This window comes from Myxine glutinosa, chromosome 2 (genome assembly GCF_964187855.1).
Source record: "Myxine glutinosa chromosome 2, kmMyxGlut1.1, whole genome shotgun sequence".
NCBI classification, from domain to species: domain Eukaryota; kingdom Metazoa; phylum Chordata; class Myxini; order Myxiniformes; family Myxinidae; genus Myxine; species Myxine glutinosa.
This window is the reverse complement of record NC_136262.1, coordinates 90,226,789-90,243,849: the sequence shown is the minus strand read 5'-3', so window position 1 is coordinate 90,243,849 and position 17,061 is coordinate 90,226,789. Positions and strand designations below refer to the sequence as shown.

The window sequence follows — 17,061 nt, the reverse complement described above, 5'->3', positions numbered from 1 at the left end:
ACCCAGGAGAGAGAACTCAGATGTGAGTGAGCATACCCCTTGGGCCTAAGCTTTGCAATAATAACAATTCTTTAATTTAGCTCCCTTACCTCACCCCCTTCCCCACCCTCCCCCCCCCCCCCCGCCCCCCACTCCTATTCTGTCTGTTTTCAATCTCATGTTGCTGAATACTTGTTTAAGTGTCGTTTTGATGACTTCTTATCCTAAAAGGTGTGAGGGAGTTCTTCATGGAATGCGTTGGAGGCTGCATTTACCTAATAGCCTTTTACTGTGTGCCTTAGTACAGTATTCTTTGTATTTCATGTGACTGGAGCTCAGTTCACCTGTGGATGTTAAAGCTTCTACTGTTCATTTCAAAAATGTTCTCTCTTCTGACAATCCGTTGTATATATTTGAGCTTTAGGCTTATTTGAATGTGTCTTCAGTTACTATAGGCATATACTGTAGCTCTGCTGTGCTGCTCATGTTTCTAAGGATGAAATCAATTCAAATGAGGATAAAACAACCACAAGATCAAAAACAAAGGGGTTGATTCACAAGGAGAGGGAAGGGTGGGGAAAAAGCAATTGGGGGGAGGAAGGAGTAAAGAGCATGAGAGTGGATCTGGCTTGTCTTTGACTGCCAGACAAGGGACGCCATTTGCAAGGGAATGCTCAATGCATTTCTGGAATTCCAGGATGATAGCCGGAGTAGGATGGACTAGTTGAGAAAGGCGAGTGCTGGTGGAAGTGACATCAGGAGAGATAATTGATGGTGGATGAGAGTGAAAGTTGAAGGTGGTGATGAAAGCAGGAAACTAATTTAAAATTAAATAAAGTTTCAATTGGCGAGGGTTGAAAGGGCTGGGGAAGTTTCTGTAAGGTTTGTGGTCAATGTTTGCAGGCATTCTTTTATAGAACAAAAGTGATTCGATTTTTAAAAGTCTTCAGCTAATTTATACACAACCCCAAGTGATGCCCAATACACGTTGGCCAGTGATGCCCCTCCTGCCCCCATTAAGCTGAAGACTTCAAGTCAAACATCTTAAACATCTTAAGTTTTGACACAAAGGAAACTAATCACATCATGGTTCAAACAAGCCAAAGCTATATGTGAATCATATAATGTGATCCATGGGTGCCATGCCTTCAACTCCAGGTACTACGTCCACAATCGTTAAATAATGGGCAAATGTAAATAAAATTTATAACTCACTGTCTCTTGATGCGATAAAGTCTCGTGAGTATGTCCAGATGTTTGGCTCTCCCCCTCCCAAGTCCATGGACCCTGCTTTTGGATCGACCCCAACACGGGCCCAACATGGTTGCCAAGGTTTACCCAGGATGTACGAGGCGTCGCAAGATGGACCAGGAATCCCGACACATGCGGCAGTCCTTTTCCACTCTGACCTACCCTCACTATGCAACACACACCAACGGTTGTGTTAGCCCAGAAAACAATTGTACAAGTTGCTATTTGATGAATCAATTTGCTCAATCTCTACTAATCAATCTCACCAAAACACCTCCACTGTGTACAAATTCTGTCCACCAGGAACTGGGGTCCATTCAACCACATGCTTCAGGTCTAACGATGTTATCCGAACATCCAGTGGTCCTTCTGTCAACTGTGTTGTCTCCTTGGCCTTGGCAGACAATTGGTTGAAGGCCAAAGTTGAATCCATAAGACGATGGTTGAGTAATGATTTTCTTGACATTGGGCTTGCATGCTGAACTGCAAACATATACATTGGACATCAATATACAAACTGATTAGGATACCTAAAAGGTGTTCCTGTTTTAAACCCTATGAGAAACATTTTAAAAGTTCCAAAATATGTGAGATACAATAGTGCAAGACGTATGTTAACATTTTTCATTTTGCGATATATATTAGTAAAGATTATAATTGGATGAGAAAATATATGAATTATTGACATTTATTTATTTATTTATTTATTTATTACAATTTAGAGCACCGTTACAGTTCACCAGAGGACCTGGGTTCGATTTCTGGTCTGGGCATATAATTTTCGCACATATATCCATTTAATTATTTATTACAGTTGAAATAGCTACTCTGGCCCTAAGTTGCAGTCTGTGAAAGACATAACTGCCCACTGTAAATAAGCAGTGTGTTGGCTGCTGCACTGATACCTGCAGTATCAGTCAGTCAACCTTTATCTCAGCAATGCCAATCCACCCATTGGGAGGGGAATCGACCCATGGATGCTTTTATGGCTCACTGGCCTTATGAGACCGCCTTTTTTTTTCAATAAAAATGTTAAAAATCAAACATAACAGAGTGAAGGGTGTGTACTTGAACCCAAGGTCCAAAGTATATAGTCTGACACACACTGTCAAACGAATATTTGCATGCACTTATAATAACAGAAGAATGTGTGTGTCTGTGTCAGTTAGTGTGTGTCTCCTCCATAACTCCAAAACCATGAAATCTAGTGGCACGAAACTTTGCATGCAGGCTAAGGGAACTCCAAGGGAGTGCATCAATGAAAACTGGGTGCTTGGGTAAATTTAAACACCTCTTTTAAAGATAAATAATTTATGCCATTATTAAATTAATACAAAAACAGGCTTTATCTTTGGTCAGCCTGCTTTCACCTCTCAGTGGTCTTAATTCGTCATTTTGTTTTCACCAAATAACAGATGCCTTGCCTTGGAATCACGATGACCTCTCATGGACTAATTAAAGTATATAATCAAAATCTGTCTTCAGATTTCAGGAGCAGAGCTGGTGAACTAAATAAGTGTCGAAATCCAGAGTGAAATCTGAAAATTTAAAGAAATTACAGATTCTTATAACTAAGCGTATGTCTTGTAATAAGCAAGGTTATACTCCCTCCTTATCCATATTTACAGAAGAAAATGTTAAATTGCCAAAGCATTAAATAACTTTTTCTGCTGTTCTCTTTTTCTACTGTTATTTCCAAAGTGTAACTTAATTGAGTGCCACGAAAATAATTAAGCAGGTGAAGGCTCCCGTGGCAGTGTGTGTGGCAATCGCGGCTCAGTTCTCCATGGGGACATCCCTGGAGTTTGGAAGGCTAAATTAATTTGAAGATTAGAATGAGTAAAACAATGGGACAAGTGAACGACGAGTTCAAGAGAGAATTGAAAAATATTTTCAGTGGCTACAAAGCAATGAATCCCCACACTACGGCAGGATGGCCGAGAGGTACACACAGTCGATATAAGTCTAGCCTGGGTTCCAATTGTTTCACTTTTTTGTGCAATCTGCTTTCATCGAGGATGTTTTCCCAATAGGAGCTTGGAGCAACGTAATCATCTAAATTAAAAGACAATTAGATGTTGTTTGTTTGTTTGTGACGCTACTTATATGAGCTGCCAAACCCCCTCAGACTTCAATTTTCTTAGTGCCGTGAACAATCTTCGTTAAATCACAGGTGATGAAGTTTGTGGTAAAGTTTCATCGAAATAGTGTGTTTGGGATTGATTGTTGTCCCTACCAGCTCTCGGCTGATTAGTGGAGCGACAACCCGAAAGAATGGCCTCGTAAAGTAAACCACATGAAGAGACACCTCGTAAAGTAAACCACATGAAGAGACATCTCGTAATATGGTGTAGTCTAATGATTCACCCTTTTTTTTATCGAAACTAAGCAAATTTTCTTTTTATAAAAAACAAAGGAATACATGTCAAGTTTTTAGGAGCATACAGGCATGCAAATGCAAATCATGCAAATCGACATTTTTATAAATAAGTTATTCAAAAACGAAAAGCTGCCCGGGCCTCCCAGACCCGTACGTGCACAGTCGGGTTAAGCTTTGCAGCATTAATTTGTTTTCTGGGTGGACAGCACTATTAATACAATGGAAGTATATCGCACAAAGATGTAGGCTCTGTCTACTGTAACGTCATGGCTTGCAAAAGCAGCCTGAATAAAAACAAAAAGGGAGCTCTGTCTACTGTAACGCCATGGCTTGCAAAAGCAGCGTTTACCAATCGCTAGATATAGTACATTTTGTCAGATTTCACTCCAGATTTGGAGATTTGTAGTCTACAGCATCCAATCCTCATATCCGAATCCAGATTTTCATGATATGCTTCAATTATGTAATGATAATCGAACGGAAGGCATGTCTGAATAGGCGAAAACAAAATGGCGGCTTAATAACCCAGCAAGGTGCATTGGGCTGACCAAGATGGCTGGCCGCCATATTGGTACACCACCACATCGGGTTTTTTTCTTATGACCACCTGGTTAATCATCTTCAAAAAGGATGTTATAATATAACACACCCAAACACCCAGTTTTCATCCTTGCAATCTGGGGAGGTCCAGGTGTATACGTTTACATGCAAAGTTTGGGGCCGCTAGATTTCATGGTTTTGGAGTTATGAAGGAGACAGACGGACGGACGGACACTGCCTTTTATTATTATAGAAAGAAGATTGATATATGCATATATATATATATATATATATATATATATATATATATATATATATATATATATATATATATACAGTATATATATATATATATATATATATATATACAGTATATATATATATATATATATATACAGTATATATATATATATATATATATATATATATATATATATATATATATATATATATATATATATATATATATACAGTCACGTGAAAAAGTAAGTACACCCCATGTAAAGTTTTGACTTATTGAAACGTATTTGAAACAGTTGAAAACATATTTCAACATCCAGCTATTTGATCTTCATTTCAACAATATTGATAGATAAAGGTGATATAATATAACAAATATCATGAAACTTTTACATTTTGTAGTCCATTGTATAATTTAAATAAACATAAATGCAAATTTCGCATGTGGAAAAAGTAAGTGCACCCTTGGCTCAAATAGGTGGTATTGCCCCCTTTGGCAGAAACAACGTCAAGAAGGCGTTTCTTATAACTGTCTACCAGTCTCTGACATCGACTGGGAGAAATTTTTGCCGACTCCTCCATGCAGAATTCTTTCAGCTGTGCGATGTTTGAGGCGTTTCTTGCATGCACAGCTCGTTTCAAATCCCCCCACAACATCTCGATGGGATTTATATCCGGGCTTTGACTTGGCCATTCCAGAACCCTCCATTTCTTTCTTTTCAGCCATTCCTTGGTGGATTTACTGGCATGTTTAAGGTCATTGTCATGTTGCAAGGTCCACCTTCGGTTGAGCTTCAACTTTCCGACAGATGGCCTCACATTATCCTCAAGCACTGTCTCGTACAATGAAGAATTCATAGTGGCTTCTATGATGGTGAGCTGCCCAGGCCCTGATGCAGCAAAGCTGCCCCAAACCATAATATTTCCACCACCATACTTTACAGTTGGTATCAGGTTCTTGTGGTCAAATGCTGTCTTTGGTTTTTGCCAAAAATGTCTTCTGGTACTGTGGCCAAATAGCTCTACCTTTGACTCATCTGTCCAGAGCACATTGTTACAGAAGTGCTGGTCTTTGCCAAGGTGTTCATTGGCAAACTTTAGTCTTGCCCTGATGTTCTTTCTGGACAGCAAAGGTTTCCTGCTGGCACACCTCCCATGTAGATCAAATTTGTGCAGCCTCTTTCTAATGGTAGACTCGTGCACTTTGACATCAACCGTGGCAAGAGCTACCTGTAGGTCCCGTGATGACATTCTGGGGTTCTTAGAGACTTCTTTCAGCATCTTGCGGTCTGCTCTCGGGCTGAACTTGCTGGGGCGGCCTGGCCTGAACAAGTTGGCAGTTGTTTGGAATCTTCTCCACTTGTAGATGATCTTCCAGACAGTCGAATGATTAATTTCAAATTGTTTGGAGATCTTTTTAAAATCCCTTCCCATACTCGTAGGCATCTATAACCTTCTTTCTGAAGGCCTCAGAGAGCTCTTTTGATCTCGGCATGGTGACGCCGCACACTTCAACAACAAAGAGCAAACCAAACGAAATGTCTGAGGTTTAAATAAGACAGGTTCCTCCAAGATCCTCTCTAACGATGTTCTAATCATTTGCACCTGAGCTGGTGCACCTGATTCTAATTTTTGGTATTTGAAGTAGTGATAAATGTAGTGGTGTACTTACTTTTTCCACATGCGAAATTTGCATTTATGTTTATTTAAATTATACAATGGACTACAAAATGTAAATGTTTCATGATATTTGTTATATTATATCACCTTTATCTATCAATATTGTTGAAATGAAGATCAAATAGCTGTATGTTGAAATATGTTGAAAAAGTCAAAACTTTACATGGGGTGTACTTACTTTTTCACATGACTGTATATATATATATATATATATATTTCGTCTCCCATGTGGATCAGATTTGTTATATATATATATACTAGCAAAAGTACTGTGTGTGTGTGTGTGTGTGTGTGTGTGTGTGTGTGTGTGTGTGTGTGTGTGTGTGTGTATTTATATATCTATATATATATATATGTCTCTCTGTCTGTTTGTGGGTCTGTTCCTAATGCACGGCCACATCTTTAAAGCTACAAACTCCATACTTGGGGAAGAGATACAACTTTGTGCAGGAAGTACCATGGGCTATGTAGCCGCGGCCTCAAAGACAAATCGAGGCCAAAGTGACCAATATAGCAGTTTTTGGCAAACAGGATGACCAATTGGTCTCAAATCGAAAAGGTTGGATTTTATGAGCACAACAACAACAACAACAACATGCATTTTAAGGCCATTTTCCCTGCTTGAGCGGGGGTTAGCCTTGCGGTCCCCATGACAATCTTCTCCATGTTGCCCTATTTTCTGCATCTCTCCTTGTTAACCCCCTTGCCCGCATTTCTTCTTCCACCATCTTTGGCCAAGTCTTTTTCGATCTTCCCCGTCCTCTACTTCCTTCTACATTCATTTCCATCACTCTTTCCACCAGTCACTTTCATCCTTCCTCAACACATGACCAAACCATCTCAACCTGGTCCTCTTCACAGCATCAAGCACAAGCTCTATTCCCATCATGATTGGATTTCATCAATCATCATCAGCATGGATTTTATGAGTGCAACACAATTAACCTTTTTAAGGTCCATGAAACAATTTAAATTGAAAGATGAACATAAAGTTTTCCCGGAACTTTTACTTGCTTTTATCCCGTTACTGGAGACGGATTATTTTGCTAGTTTACTACATGCCAGAACCCCAAGATCCAAATCGCTAAAAAAAAACATCCAAGCCGAATCATTGTATAGCTATAGCTATATGAGCAGAATTGCTGTTGTACTTAACATCCTCAACGGCTGATCATTGGCTGCACCCTTCTCTGGCAATTCTGTACAGCTACCAGGGGTGTGTCCCACTACCAAACAGCCAGCTATCGTTTTCCAACTCAGCCGTTCCTTATCAACCGTTCCGTTGGAGTACTTGCTTGAGTGCTTAAGCCTCTTGGGGAGTGCTCTACAAGCTTATTGGTAATGGAACATACCCGTGGAGTCAGGAGTACCAAGTTGACTGGGTGTCTTGGAGTAATATGCTTGTGACTGGTCAAGGTTGTAGCACAATAAGCTATGAATTAATGTTGTGATGGCGAGCCTTACTCGATACTTATTTGGTAGTTAAAAGAAAGAAAGAAAAAGAGAGATTCATGCAGACCCTTAAATGTGAATAAATGGATTTTTTTTTTTTTAACTATGTTCTTTATGGAAGTCCTAAGACATGGGGCTGCCACTGGCACTGAGCACGACTCCTCACTGACGTCATCAAAACGTTCTCACATTCGCTGCTACGCCCTTGCATCACGTTGTATGCCTCTGCAATTCGGCGTTTTTCCACCTGCGATCAGGAAAAACAGGTAATTTTTTTTAACCTGATGTGCTGTATCACGTTTCAGGGACCGTGACCTGGGATGGCTGCTTCAAACATGTTTGGTTCCACAATGACTTTATGATCAGTGTCATAAAACTGAATGATGTAAGCCATGATAAAACAGAGTGCATGGATGTAAAAAGTAATTGCTATACTACTGTAGAGACACCTGAGCAGAAGTGAATTGTTTTCCCCTCCCACTGTATATCGTTTTTCTTCGTTCCAAGTCTAGCCACTGAATGTTGAAATACACTTAAGACGCCCTGGCAGCAGCTGTACAGACTTGCCAGAAACGAGTGCAGCCAATTGGTTGTTGAGTGTGTTAAGTAGCAATTGGCATCATCCGTTCTTGTAGTTTTACAGTGACTTGGTTTTTAGTGATTTTTAGTTTTTAGTGATTTTTACAGTGAATTATTTTATTATTTTTTATTAATTATTGTTTTATTAATTAATTGTTTATTAATTAAATTTATTTATTTATTTAATTTATTTATTTATTTATTTATTTAAGTTTTATTTATTTAATTTATTTAATTTAAATTTAATTTATTTATTTAATTTTAATTTTAATTTATTTTTTAATTTTTCATTAAATTTTTTATTAAATTTTTCAATTATTATAAATTATTATATATTTAAAATTATTATTACATTTATTATTAAAATTATTATTAAAATTATTATTATAAATTATTATATATTAAAAAAATTTTATTAAATTAAAATTTTTATTAACTTTTAATTAAAATTAAATAATATTTTAATTTTTTAATTTTAATTTATTTAATTTATTTAATTTTTTATTTTTCTTTATTTATTTATTTAATTTTAATATTATTAATTGATGATTTGTTTTATTAATTATTGTTTCATTAATTTTTTATTTTCTATTAATTTTATTTTATTAATTGTTTTTTAATTATTTTTTGCAGTAATTATTTTTAGTGAATTTTAGTGATTTTTACAGTGACTTGGTTTTTAGTGATTTGGATCTTAGCGTCATCAAGCAAATGATTTCTTGAAACGAGATCAGTTGTCTTCTCTACTTTCTGCTGAAACTCTCAAAATCCAAGACCACTGCTCACCTGCACTCATCCGTTCCTTTTTCCACGCCTGTGGAACCAACTTCCTCAGTCGCTTCAATCCCATTCTTCCTTCCAGGTCTCCAAGACGGTTGCTCACCACCAACTCACGTCGTCGTCCATCCACAACCATGATCTTTTCTACCCTTGTTACCCCCCACCAAACCAACCTCTTTCCAAGTTTTTAGTTTTCCCTTCCTGAGATTTTGCTCCTGTATCCATCTTGTCCACTCCGACGTCCTCTCCGACCACTCATTCTTCCCCATATCCATTTTTGTCCAAGTCTCTGTCTATCTTGTTGGTGTTGGCTTAGCGGTTAGGGTGCCGGCTTAGGATCCTAGGACCCTGGGTTCGAATCTCGGTCGATCGCTGAATTAACGCCAGGGGGGTTGACTCAGTCATACCTTCAGAGGTTGACTCATCATGTCATCTTTCCGAGGTCGGCAAATTGAGTACCTGCTTGCTGGGATGAATGATCACGGTGTGCAAATTGAGTACCAGCTTGCTGGGATGAATGATCACGGTGTGCACCCCGATTTAGAATAGGTACACCGTATTCCTGCGCATCGTAAGAGCGTGGCCAAGGGTAGGCGTCAGGAAGGGCATCCGGCCATAAAAACATGCCTCAAACAGGGAACCATGATTGTCATGGGGCCCGCAAGGCTAACCCCTGCTCTAGCGGGGAAAAATGGCCTTAAAACGATCATTCATTCATTCATTCATTCATTCATTCTCTGTCTATCTTGTCCCTCAACCCTGCTGTTGTTGTGTCCCCCACCCCTTCTCCTTCTACTCATACTTTTCTTCCGTTACATCCTGATCCGTTCTATGTCCCAGCTCCTCCATGAGCCTTGAATATGTATCCATAAGATCCCCCCTCTATTATGCTTACACAATGAGGAGATAACAAGGCCCTGTCAATCTGTCATCCTTCCAGTGAACTGAAGTGCTTATGCTTGGAACATAATGTTCTCACGTTTTGATATCCTTCCTCCAAAGCTGTAAGTACTGTACAAATCTAGGAAAACTTTTCCAACATGGCCTAAGTGGATATGTCATCATCAGGGTCAGCTTTAATCAACAGCCATCTATATTTAGGAATGGTATCGTGGAACATTACCGCAGGTGCAAGTGTCTTTGTAAATCACTCATAGAATGTGCGATGTATTTTAATACTGTTTTATTTTTATTATTATTCCGATTGATGGAAAGCTCTTGGAGTAGCTTGTACACATATCACGTGCAGCATAAACACGTTAGTTGACATCCGTGTACTTATGCATAATTTATAAGGATACTAGCAGGTGTGCCTCGCTTTTCCCAGTGATGTTCTAATCCTGTTGGCATTTTCAAGAAATCAATTTGGGTTTTTTTCTGTTTCTTTGTGGGTTCCGAAAACATTCTTTTCCAAAAACACTTCCATACACCCACTAAGGAAAAGTCATATTTAATGTTACATGCACACACTCACACTAATCGGAGATCATTTAATATTACCTTTCACATAGCTATAAAGGCTCAGACATTATAAAGCAATTTTTATAAATCCCCTAAAAAAAATCGAACCTTTTATTTTTTTAAAAAAAAAAATTTTTTTTTTTTTAAAAAATTTTTAAATAAAAAAGAAAACAAACATTTTTCCGAAAAACATTATTTTTTGCCAAAAACACCCCAGGCACTCACTGATGAACCTCTGAAAGTTTGACAAAGATCCGTTCAGACATCTCTGAGAAAATGGCGACAGACAAACACAGACATATCTATCTTATAGTATAATAAGCATATGGTCGGTGTGTGGATTTGAACACTACATTGTTTTTTGCTTTGTACTCGCTAAAGTACACACTATTTGATGAAACACGCATGGTGAATCATCCATACCTTCTGCTGAAGGAAGTATGACATCAGAATTGCGTCATCTCCATCATGAGCCAGCAGTTGAGTTGGGAACACTTTCAGGTAAACCCAACTCTGATGTCATACTACTACTACTACTACTACTACTACTACTACTACTACTACTACTACTACTACTACTACTACTACTACAACTCCTACTACTACTTACAAGGCGGCAGAATATAGTAACTCTGTTCAAAAGTTTAAGGAAACCTGGACTGTAAATGATGCACTTTGTACGGTTTCCCCACAAGATACTTTGCTCTTATTTGTATAAATGTGTTATTTGGCGTTCTTTTTTTTTGGTGTTCTTTGGCGTTCTTTTACCTTCCCCTTATCTGTCTTGGTAGTGCTTTCTCTTCAAAATGCTCTACCTTGTCTACTGTAGTTCAAACCATGGACTTGCAGGGATGAGGAATTGAGCGACATTAAACTGGGAACATATGTTTGCCTGAGCTTGCATGAGCTCTGAACGCAAATCGCTGTAGCCTTTCCAACAAAAGCACTACTACTACTACTACTACTACTACTACTACAACTACTACTACTACTACTACTACTATGATTACTTCGAGTACTACTACTACTACTACTACCATGACTACTACTACTACTACTACTCCTACTATGACTACTACTACTACTACTACTCCTACTATGACTACTACTACGACTCCTTCGAGTACGACTACAACTACTACTACTACTACTACTACTATGACTACTACTACGATTACTACTACTACTATGACTACTACTATGACTACTACTACTACTACTACTATGACTACTACTACTACTACTATTACTACTTCTACTACTACTACTACTACTACTACTACTACTATGACTGCTACTATGACTACTACTACTACTACTATGACTGCTACTATGACTACTACTACTACTACTACTACTACTATGACTACTACTACTACTACTACTACTATGACTACTACTACTACTACTACTACTACTACGACTACTACTACTACTACTACTACTATGACTGCTACTATGACTACTATTATGACTACTACTATAACTACTTCGAGTACTACTACTACTACTAATATGACTACTACTAATATGACTACTACTACTATTACTACTACTACTATTACTACAACTACTACTACGACTATGACTACTACTATGACTACTACGACTACTACTACTACTATGACTACTACTATGACTACAACTACTACTATTACTACTATGACTACTACTATGACTACTACTACTACTACTAATGCGTTCAGGATACCGACGATCGCTGTTCACAAAAGACCCCATGGGATATTTGATGTCTACCAACTAATCCAAGCAGACTGGACAGCCAGTTTTACGTCCAACCCAAGAGACTGCTCACTTCATGATGCTAATACGTCCCGGATGGGAAGTACCAATCGGAAATCGGACCTGAGTTACACAGTTCACAAGTATGTGCACTACCTTTGCACCATCCTGTCGGACCCAACTGTGCTGTCAAAGCTGCTGCACCTTTGTGCACCGGTAATAAAACGAAAAGTTCCTTATCTCCACATTCCGATGGTTAAACTTCAACTTTATTGCCATTGAGTATATATATATATATGTATGCACTGCTATGCAAACAGGTGTGACTTCCTCCAATGGCATGCTAGGTAACATATTCTCCACTTGCTATGGCAATGTAGCCTGCTCATGAACTTTGAGTCAAAACCACTCAACCTATTACCTGGTGACATTATTTACCTTGTGATGTTTACCAAGGAATGACAATTTGCGAATGGGGTAATCCGAAATTTCAGTAAGATATGTACTATAGGTATTTAATGTTACCTGCGCACACACTCACACTAATCGGAGATCATTTCATATTACCTTTCACCTAGCTACAAAGGCTCACACATTACAGAGCGATTTTTTAAAATCCCCTTAAAAAATCTAACCTTATTTTTTCAAAAAAATATTTGACGTTGAGTATTTAAATCGCACGAAGGGGATGAAGGACACCGAAGCTGTCCTTCCATCTTCCAAGTGTCTTTTCAATCTACATACCCATTGATTATGGCATTGATTGAAAACTGACAAGATTACTGTTTCATGAAAAGATTGTTAATTGAATATACAACGGGCCTTACGTCATCAAGCAAATGATCTCCAGGAAAAGAGAGCCTCCAGGAAACCAAGTTTTAGTTGATATAATTATTTTATTTATTTTAGTTGATATAATTATTTTATTTATTTCAGTTGATATAATTATTTTATTTATTTTAGTTGATATAATTATTTTATTTATTTTAGTTGATATAATTATTTTATTTATTTTAGTTGATATAATTATTTTATTTATTTTAGTTGATACAATTATTTTATTTATTTTAGTTGTTATAATTATTTTATTTATTTTAGTTGATATAATTATTTTATTTATTTTAGTTGATAAAATTATTTTATTTCTTTTAGTTGATATAATTATTTTATTTATTTTAGTTGATATAATTATTTTATTTATTTCAGTTGATATAATTATTTTATTTATTTTAGTTGATATAATTATTTTATTTATTTTAGTTGTTATAATTATTTTATTTATTTTAGTTGTTATAATTATTTTATTTATTTTAGTTGATATAATTATTTTATTTATTTTAGTTTTTTTTTTTTTGTTTTTTTTTTTTTTTTTTGTATACAAGATCGAGGCTCGTGAAAGAGCGAACATTAATCACACAGAAAGACAAACCGACACATAAAACATATAACATCGGGAGCGGTAGACAAGATGGGGAGAGAGGGGGAAGGACACAAACACAACATTTGAGAGCAGGGACCGAGAGACATGGAGACATCGAGAGATCTGAGAGAGGGCGAGGGCTTTGGGGGGGGGGGGCATGGGAAGGGGGCGGTGGGAGAGGTATAAAACATATGGACACTGCCAGGACTTCCAGGAAAGAAGTTGGAATTTCAAACAAGGTGGATCTGGGGTGAATTAGCGGGGGTAGAAAAGATCAAGGTTTTGGATGGGGGAAGATAAGAGATGGTGGTGAACAGCTGTTTTAAAGACCTGGAGGGAGGAGTGGGATTGAAGGGAGTGAGGGAGTTTGTTCCAGAGGCGGGAGAAAAGAGGAATGAAAGAGTGAAGGTGAGCAGAGAGCCGAGATTTCGGCAGTTTAACCATCAGAGGGTTGCTGGCAGATCTTGTGCGACCTGTAGGAATATTTGGGGGACAGAGCACAGAGAGAGCTGGGGGTGCAAGGCCGGAGAGGAGTCGGTAGAAGACAGAAAGACCACCTACCTGCCTGCGGTGAGTGAGTGAAAGGCCCTCAGAGATAGCTTCATCGCGGGAGATTCCAATAATTCTGAAAGCTTTGGTTTCAGGTTGATATAATTATTTTATTTCTTTTAGTTGATATAATTATTTTATTTATTTTAGTTGATATAATTATTTTATTTATTTCAGTTGATATAATTATTTTATTTATTTTAGTTGATATAATTATTTTATTTATTTTAGTTGTTATAATTATTTTATTTATTTTAGTTGATATAATTATTTTATTTATTTTAGTTGATATAATTATTTTATTTATTTTAGTTGATATAATTATTTTATTTATTTTAGTTGATATAATTATTTTATTTATTTTAGTTGATATAATTATTTTATTTATTTTAGTTGATATAATTATTTTATTTATTGTAATTGATATAATTATTTTATTTATTTTAGTTGAAGATGTTGGCCTTGCTGCGTCATTGCCATTTGGATTGGAGCCTCCAGGAAACCAAGTTTTAGTTGATACAACAACAACAACACAACATGCATTTTAAGGCCATTTTCTCTACTAGAGCGGGGGTTAGCCTTGCGGGCCCCATGACAATCTTCCCCAGTTTACCCTATTTTCTGCATCTCCCCTTGTTAACCCCCTTGCCCGCATTTCTTCTTCCACCACCGTTAGCCAAGTCTTTCTCGGTCTTCCCCGTCCTCTACTTCCTTCTACATTCATTTCCATCACTCTTCTCCACCAGTCACTTTCATCCTTCCTCAACACATGACCAAACCATCTCAACCTGTTTCTCTTCACAGCATCCATCACAGGCTCTATTCCCATCATCTTTCGCAATTCATCATTTGTCTTCCTCTCTCTCAATGATACTCCGCACATCCAACGAACCATTCACATTTCCACCCTTTCCAGCCTTCGTTGCTGCTCTACGTTCATTACCCATGTCTCGCTCCCATAAATCATAACACCTCTCACACATGCAGCATACACCTTTCCCTTCAGCTTCAACGACACTCCCCTCCTCATCAGCACGCCACTCAGTTCCCGAAACTTCTTCCATGCACATCTCACTCGAGCAACCGTTGCCGAGTCTGATCCACCTTCTCCATTCAGCATGTCTCCGAGGTAGCAAAATGTTTTCACACCTTCCAGCTTCACGCCGTCTCCAAGATCCAACTCAACATTTCCTCCATTGGCAGCTCCCTTTGTGCACACCTTACACTTGAATGTAGCTGCCACACTGGTTAATGACCCTCTCAGACCACTACATTTTTGATGAACCCACTCAGCGCACATTGTACACTGAATGGAGTTCACTCCGACACCCTTCCTACACACAGCACAGGGCCACTTCCCAATTCTTTCCACCTCACCACATGCTTTACCACTTGCCATCACCTTCGTTTTTCCGATATTTGTTTTAGTTTAGTTGATAGTTATTTTATTTATTTTAGTTGAAGATGTTGGCCTAGCTGCTTCACTGCCATTTGGATTGGAGCCTCCAGCAACAGCAGTTGAATGGAAAGCCGAACGCAAACAATAGAAACAATTCCGTTCTTACCCACAGTTGCGACAATCCATGCCAGCTGCCATACTGTTGTTGCCATGCCAGGTATGAGCAGAGTTTAGCCTGAAAATGAACAGAGCAACAAGTCAGAATATGCTAAAAAATGACATATAGTATCATTTAAGATGTGTTGGGTTTACACCTTAGCAAGTCGACATCTCGAATAGGAAATGTCTGAATCCGAACTTGAATATCTCGCACGATTACGCGACACAGCACCCAAAGTGTAGGGAAGAAAGAGGTTTGAGAGGATTAAGGGAAGGGAGAAGGTGCACGTAGGGCGGCATCGGGGAAAAAGGAAGAGTTGGATTTAAAAAAGTAAATCTATCACTACCAAAAAAAAATTGTATAACCATTACCTGTCAAGTATTCCGCACCTGGAGTCTGCACAGCAATGCCCGTCTTATATATATGGCACAATGCCTCTAGCTTCATCATTCAATCACCCTTACTCCCCTTTCTACCCACCCCATGCCACTCCCCAATCTCACCCTCCCTTCCTCCCGCTCATTCCCTTTCCTCACTTTCATGGCTTTGTGACAGCAGTAGAGGTAGCAGTGGATGCATTACTGTGAACAGCCAGAGAGGGTGGCCTGACGCAGCCAATGCCTTGAACGGGCTAGAGACGTCACAGCAGATTCATAAACGGTCCATAACCGGGGTGAGCCCAAGAAGCAGATTTGGGGACAATGGGCATGGGGTTTTGTGGGATCTTTCAGTAAGGGAAGTACGTCATTTGCTTGAGAAGTCAGGGTTGTACAGGAACTGAGACAGATTTACTAGATGGATCATCCTTGGATATGAGTACTTGTCCGCCTTGAATACCGAGTCCACATTTCCCTCGATGTCTATTAAATGATTTCATAATGTCGTTGTAATGTGTGAATGTGCTGGAGAGCCTTCATTTGCTCCCAGGCTGGAGAGCTCACCATTTTTATGGCCCTGCACTGTATCTCCTGGCCTTTCTCAGTATGCTTTATGGAGCTCTTGGCTTCTTGCAATCGCGCAGTTGCTTGTATTGTGCTGAGTGCTTCCTTTCCTGTGTTTGGCTTTCACTGCCCTTCCCTTGTAAATTTATTACGCACCTTATTATATCTATATTTATATTTGATAACGTCTGTGTGTTTTGTTGTTTCTTTGCATGACTTGTGTTTGCATGCCTGCTCGTATGGAAGAAATAAAATATATTTATTCTTTGAGTAAGTCCTAGGAGGAAGCCAGATGCATGGAGTGAGTAAGTGCAATGTAATGTCAAAAATGAAGTTAGTCTAAAAAGGTAAAAGGAGGGTGTGTGTGTGTGTGTGTGTGTGTGTGTGTGTGTGTGTGTGTGTGTGTGTGTGTGTGTGTGTGTGTGTGTGTGTGTGTATGTGTGTGTGTGTGTGTGACAGAGACAGAATGAATTTGCATTCCCCAAACATCCCCCACATAGTATTATT

The 17,061-nt window shown here is 38.3% G+C and overlaps 1 protein-coding gene across 2 annotated transcripts in view; it reads right to left on the bottom strand.

Annotated features, from left to right (window-relative positions):
- LOC137421588 (interleukin-20 receptor subunit alpha) overlaps positions 1 to 16,110 on the bottom strand; it is a 28,599-nt gene extending 12,489 nt beyond the window's left edge. The window contains exons 1-4 of one of the 2 annotated variants that reach the window (XM_068107791.2): positions 15,985 to 16,110; positions 15,620 to 15,688; positions 1,497 to 1,713; positions 1,195 to 1,397 (exon numbers count right to left, since the gene is read on the bottom strand). In XM_068107791.2, the coding sequence (XP_067963892.2) occupies positions 1,195 to 1,397; positions 1,497 to 1,713; positions 15,620 to 15,665 (466 nt within the window). In that variant the 5' untranslated portion in view covers positions 15,666 to 15,688; positions 15,985 to 16,110. The remainder of the gene's footprint in view (positions 1 to 1,194; positions 1,398 to 1,496; positions 1,714 to 15,619; positions 15,689 to 15,984) is intronic. The other variant, XM_068107793.2, reaches the window with a different exon arrangement.
- Between the last annotated feature and the right edge of the window lie 951 nt (positions 16,111 to 17,061).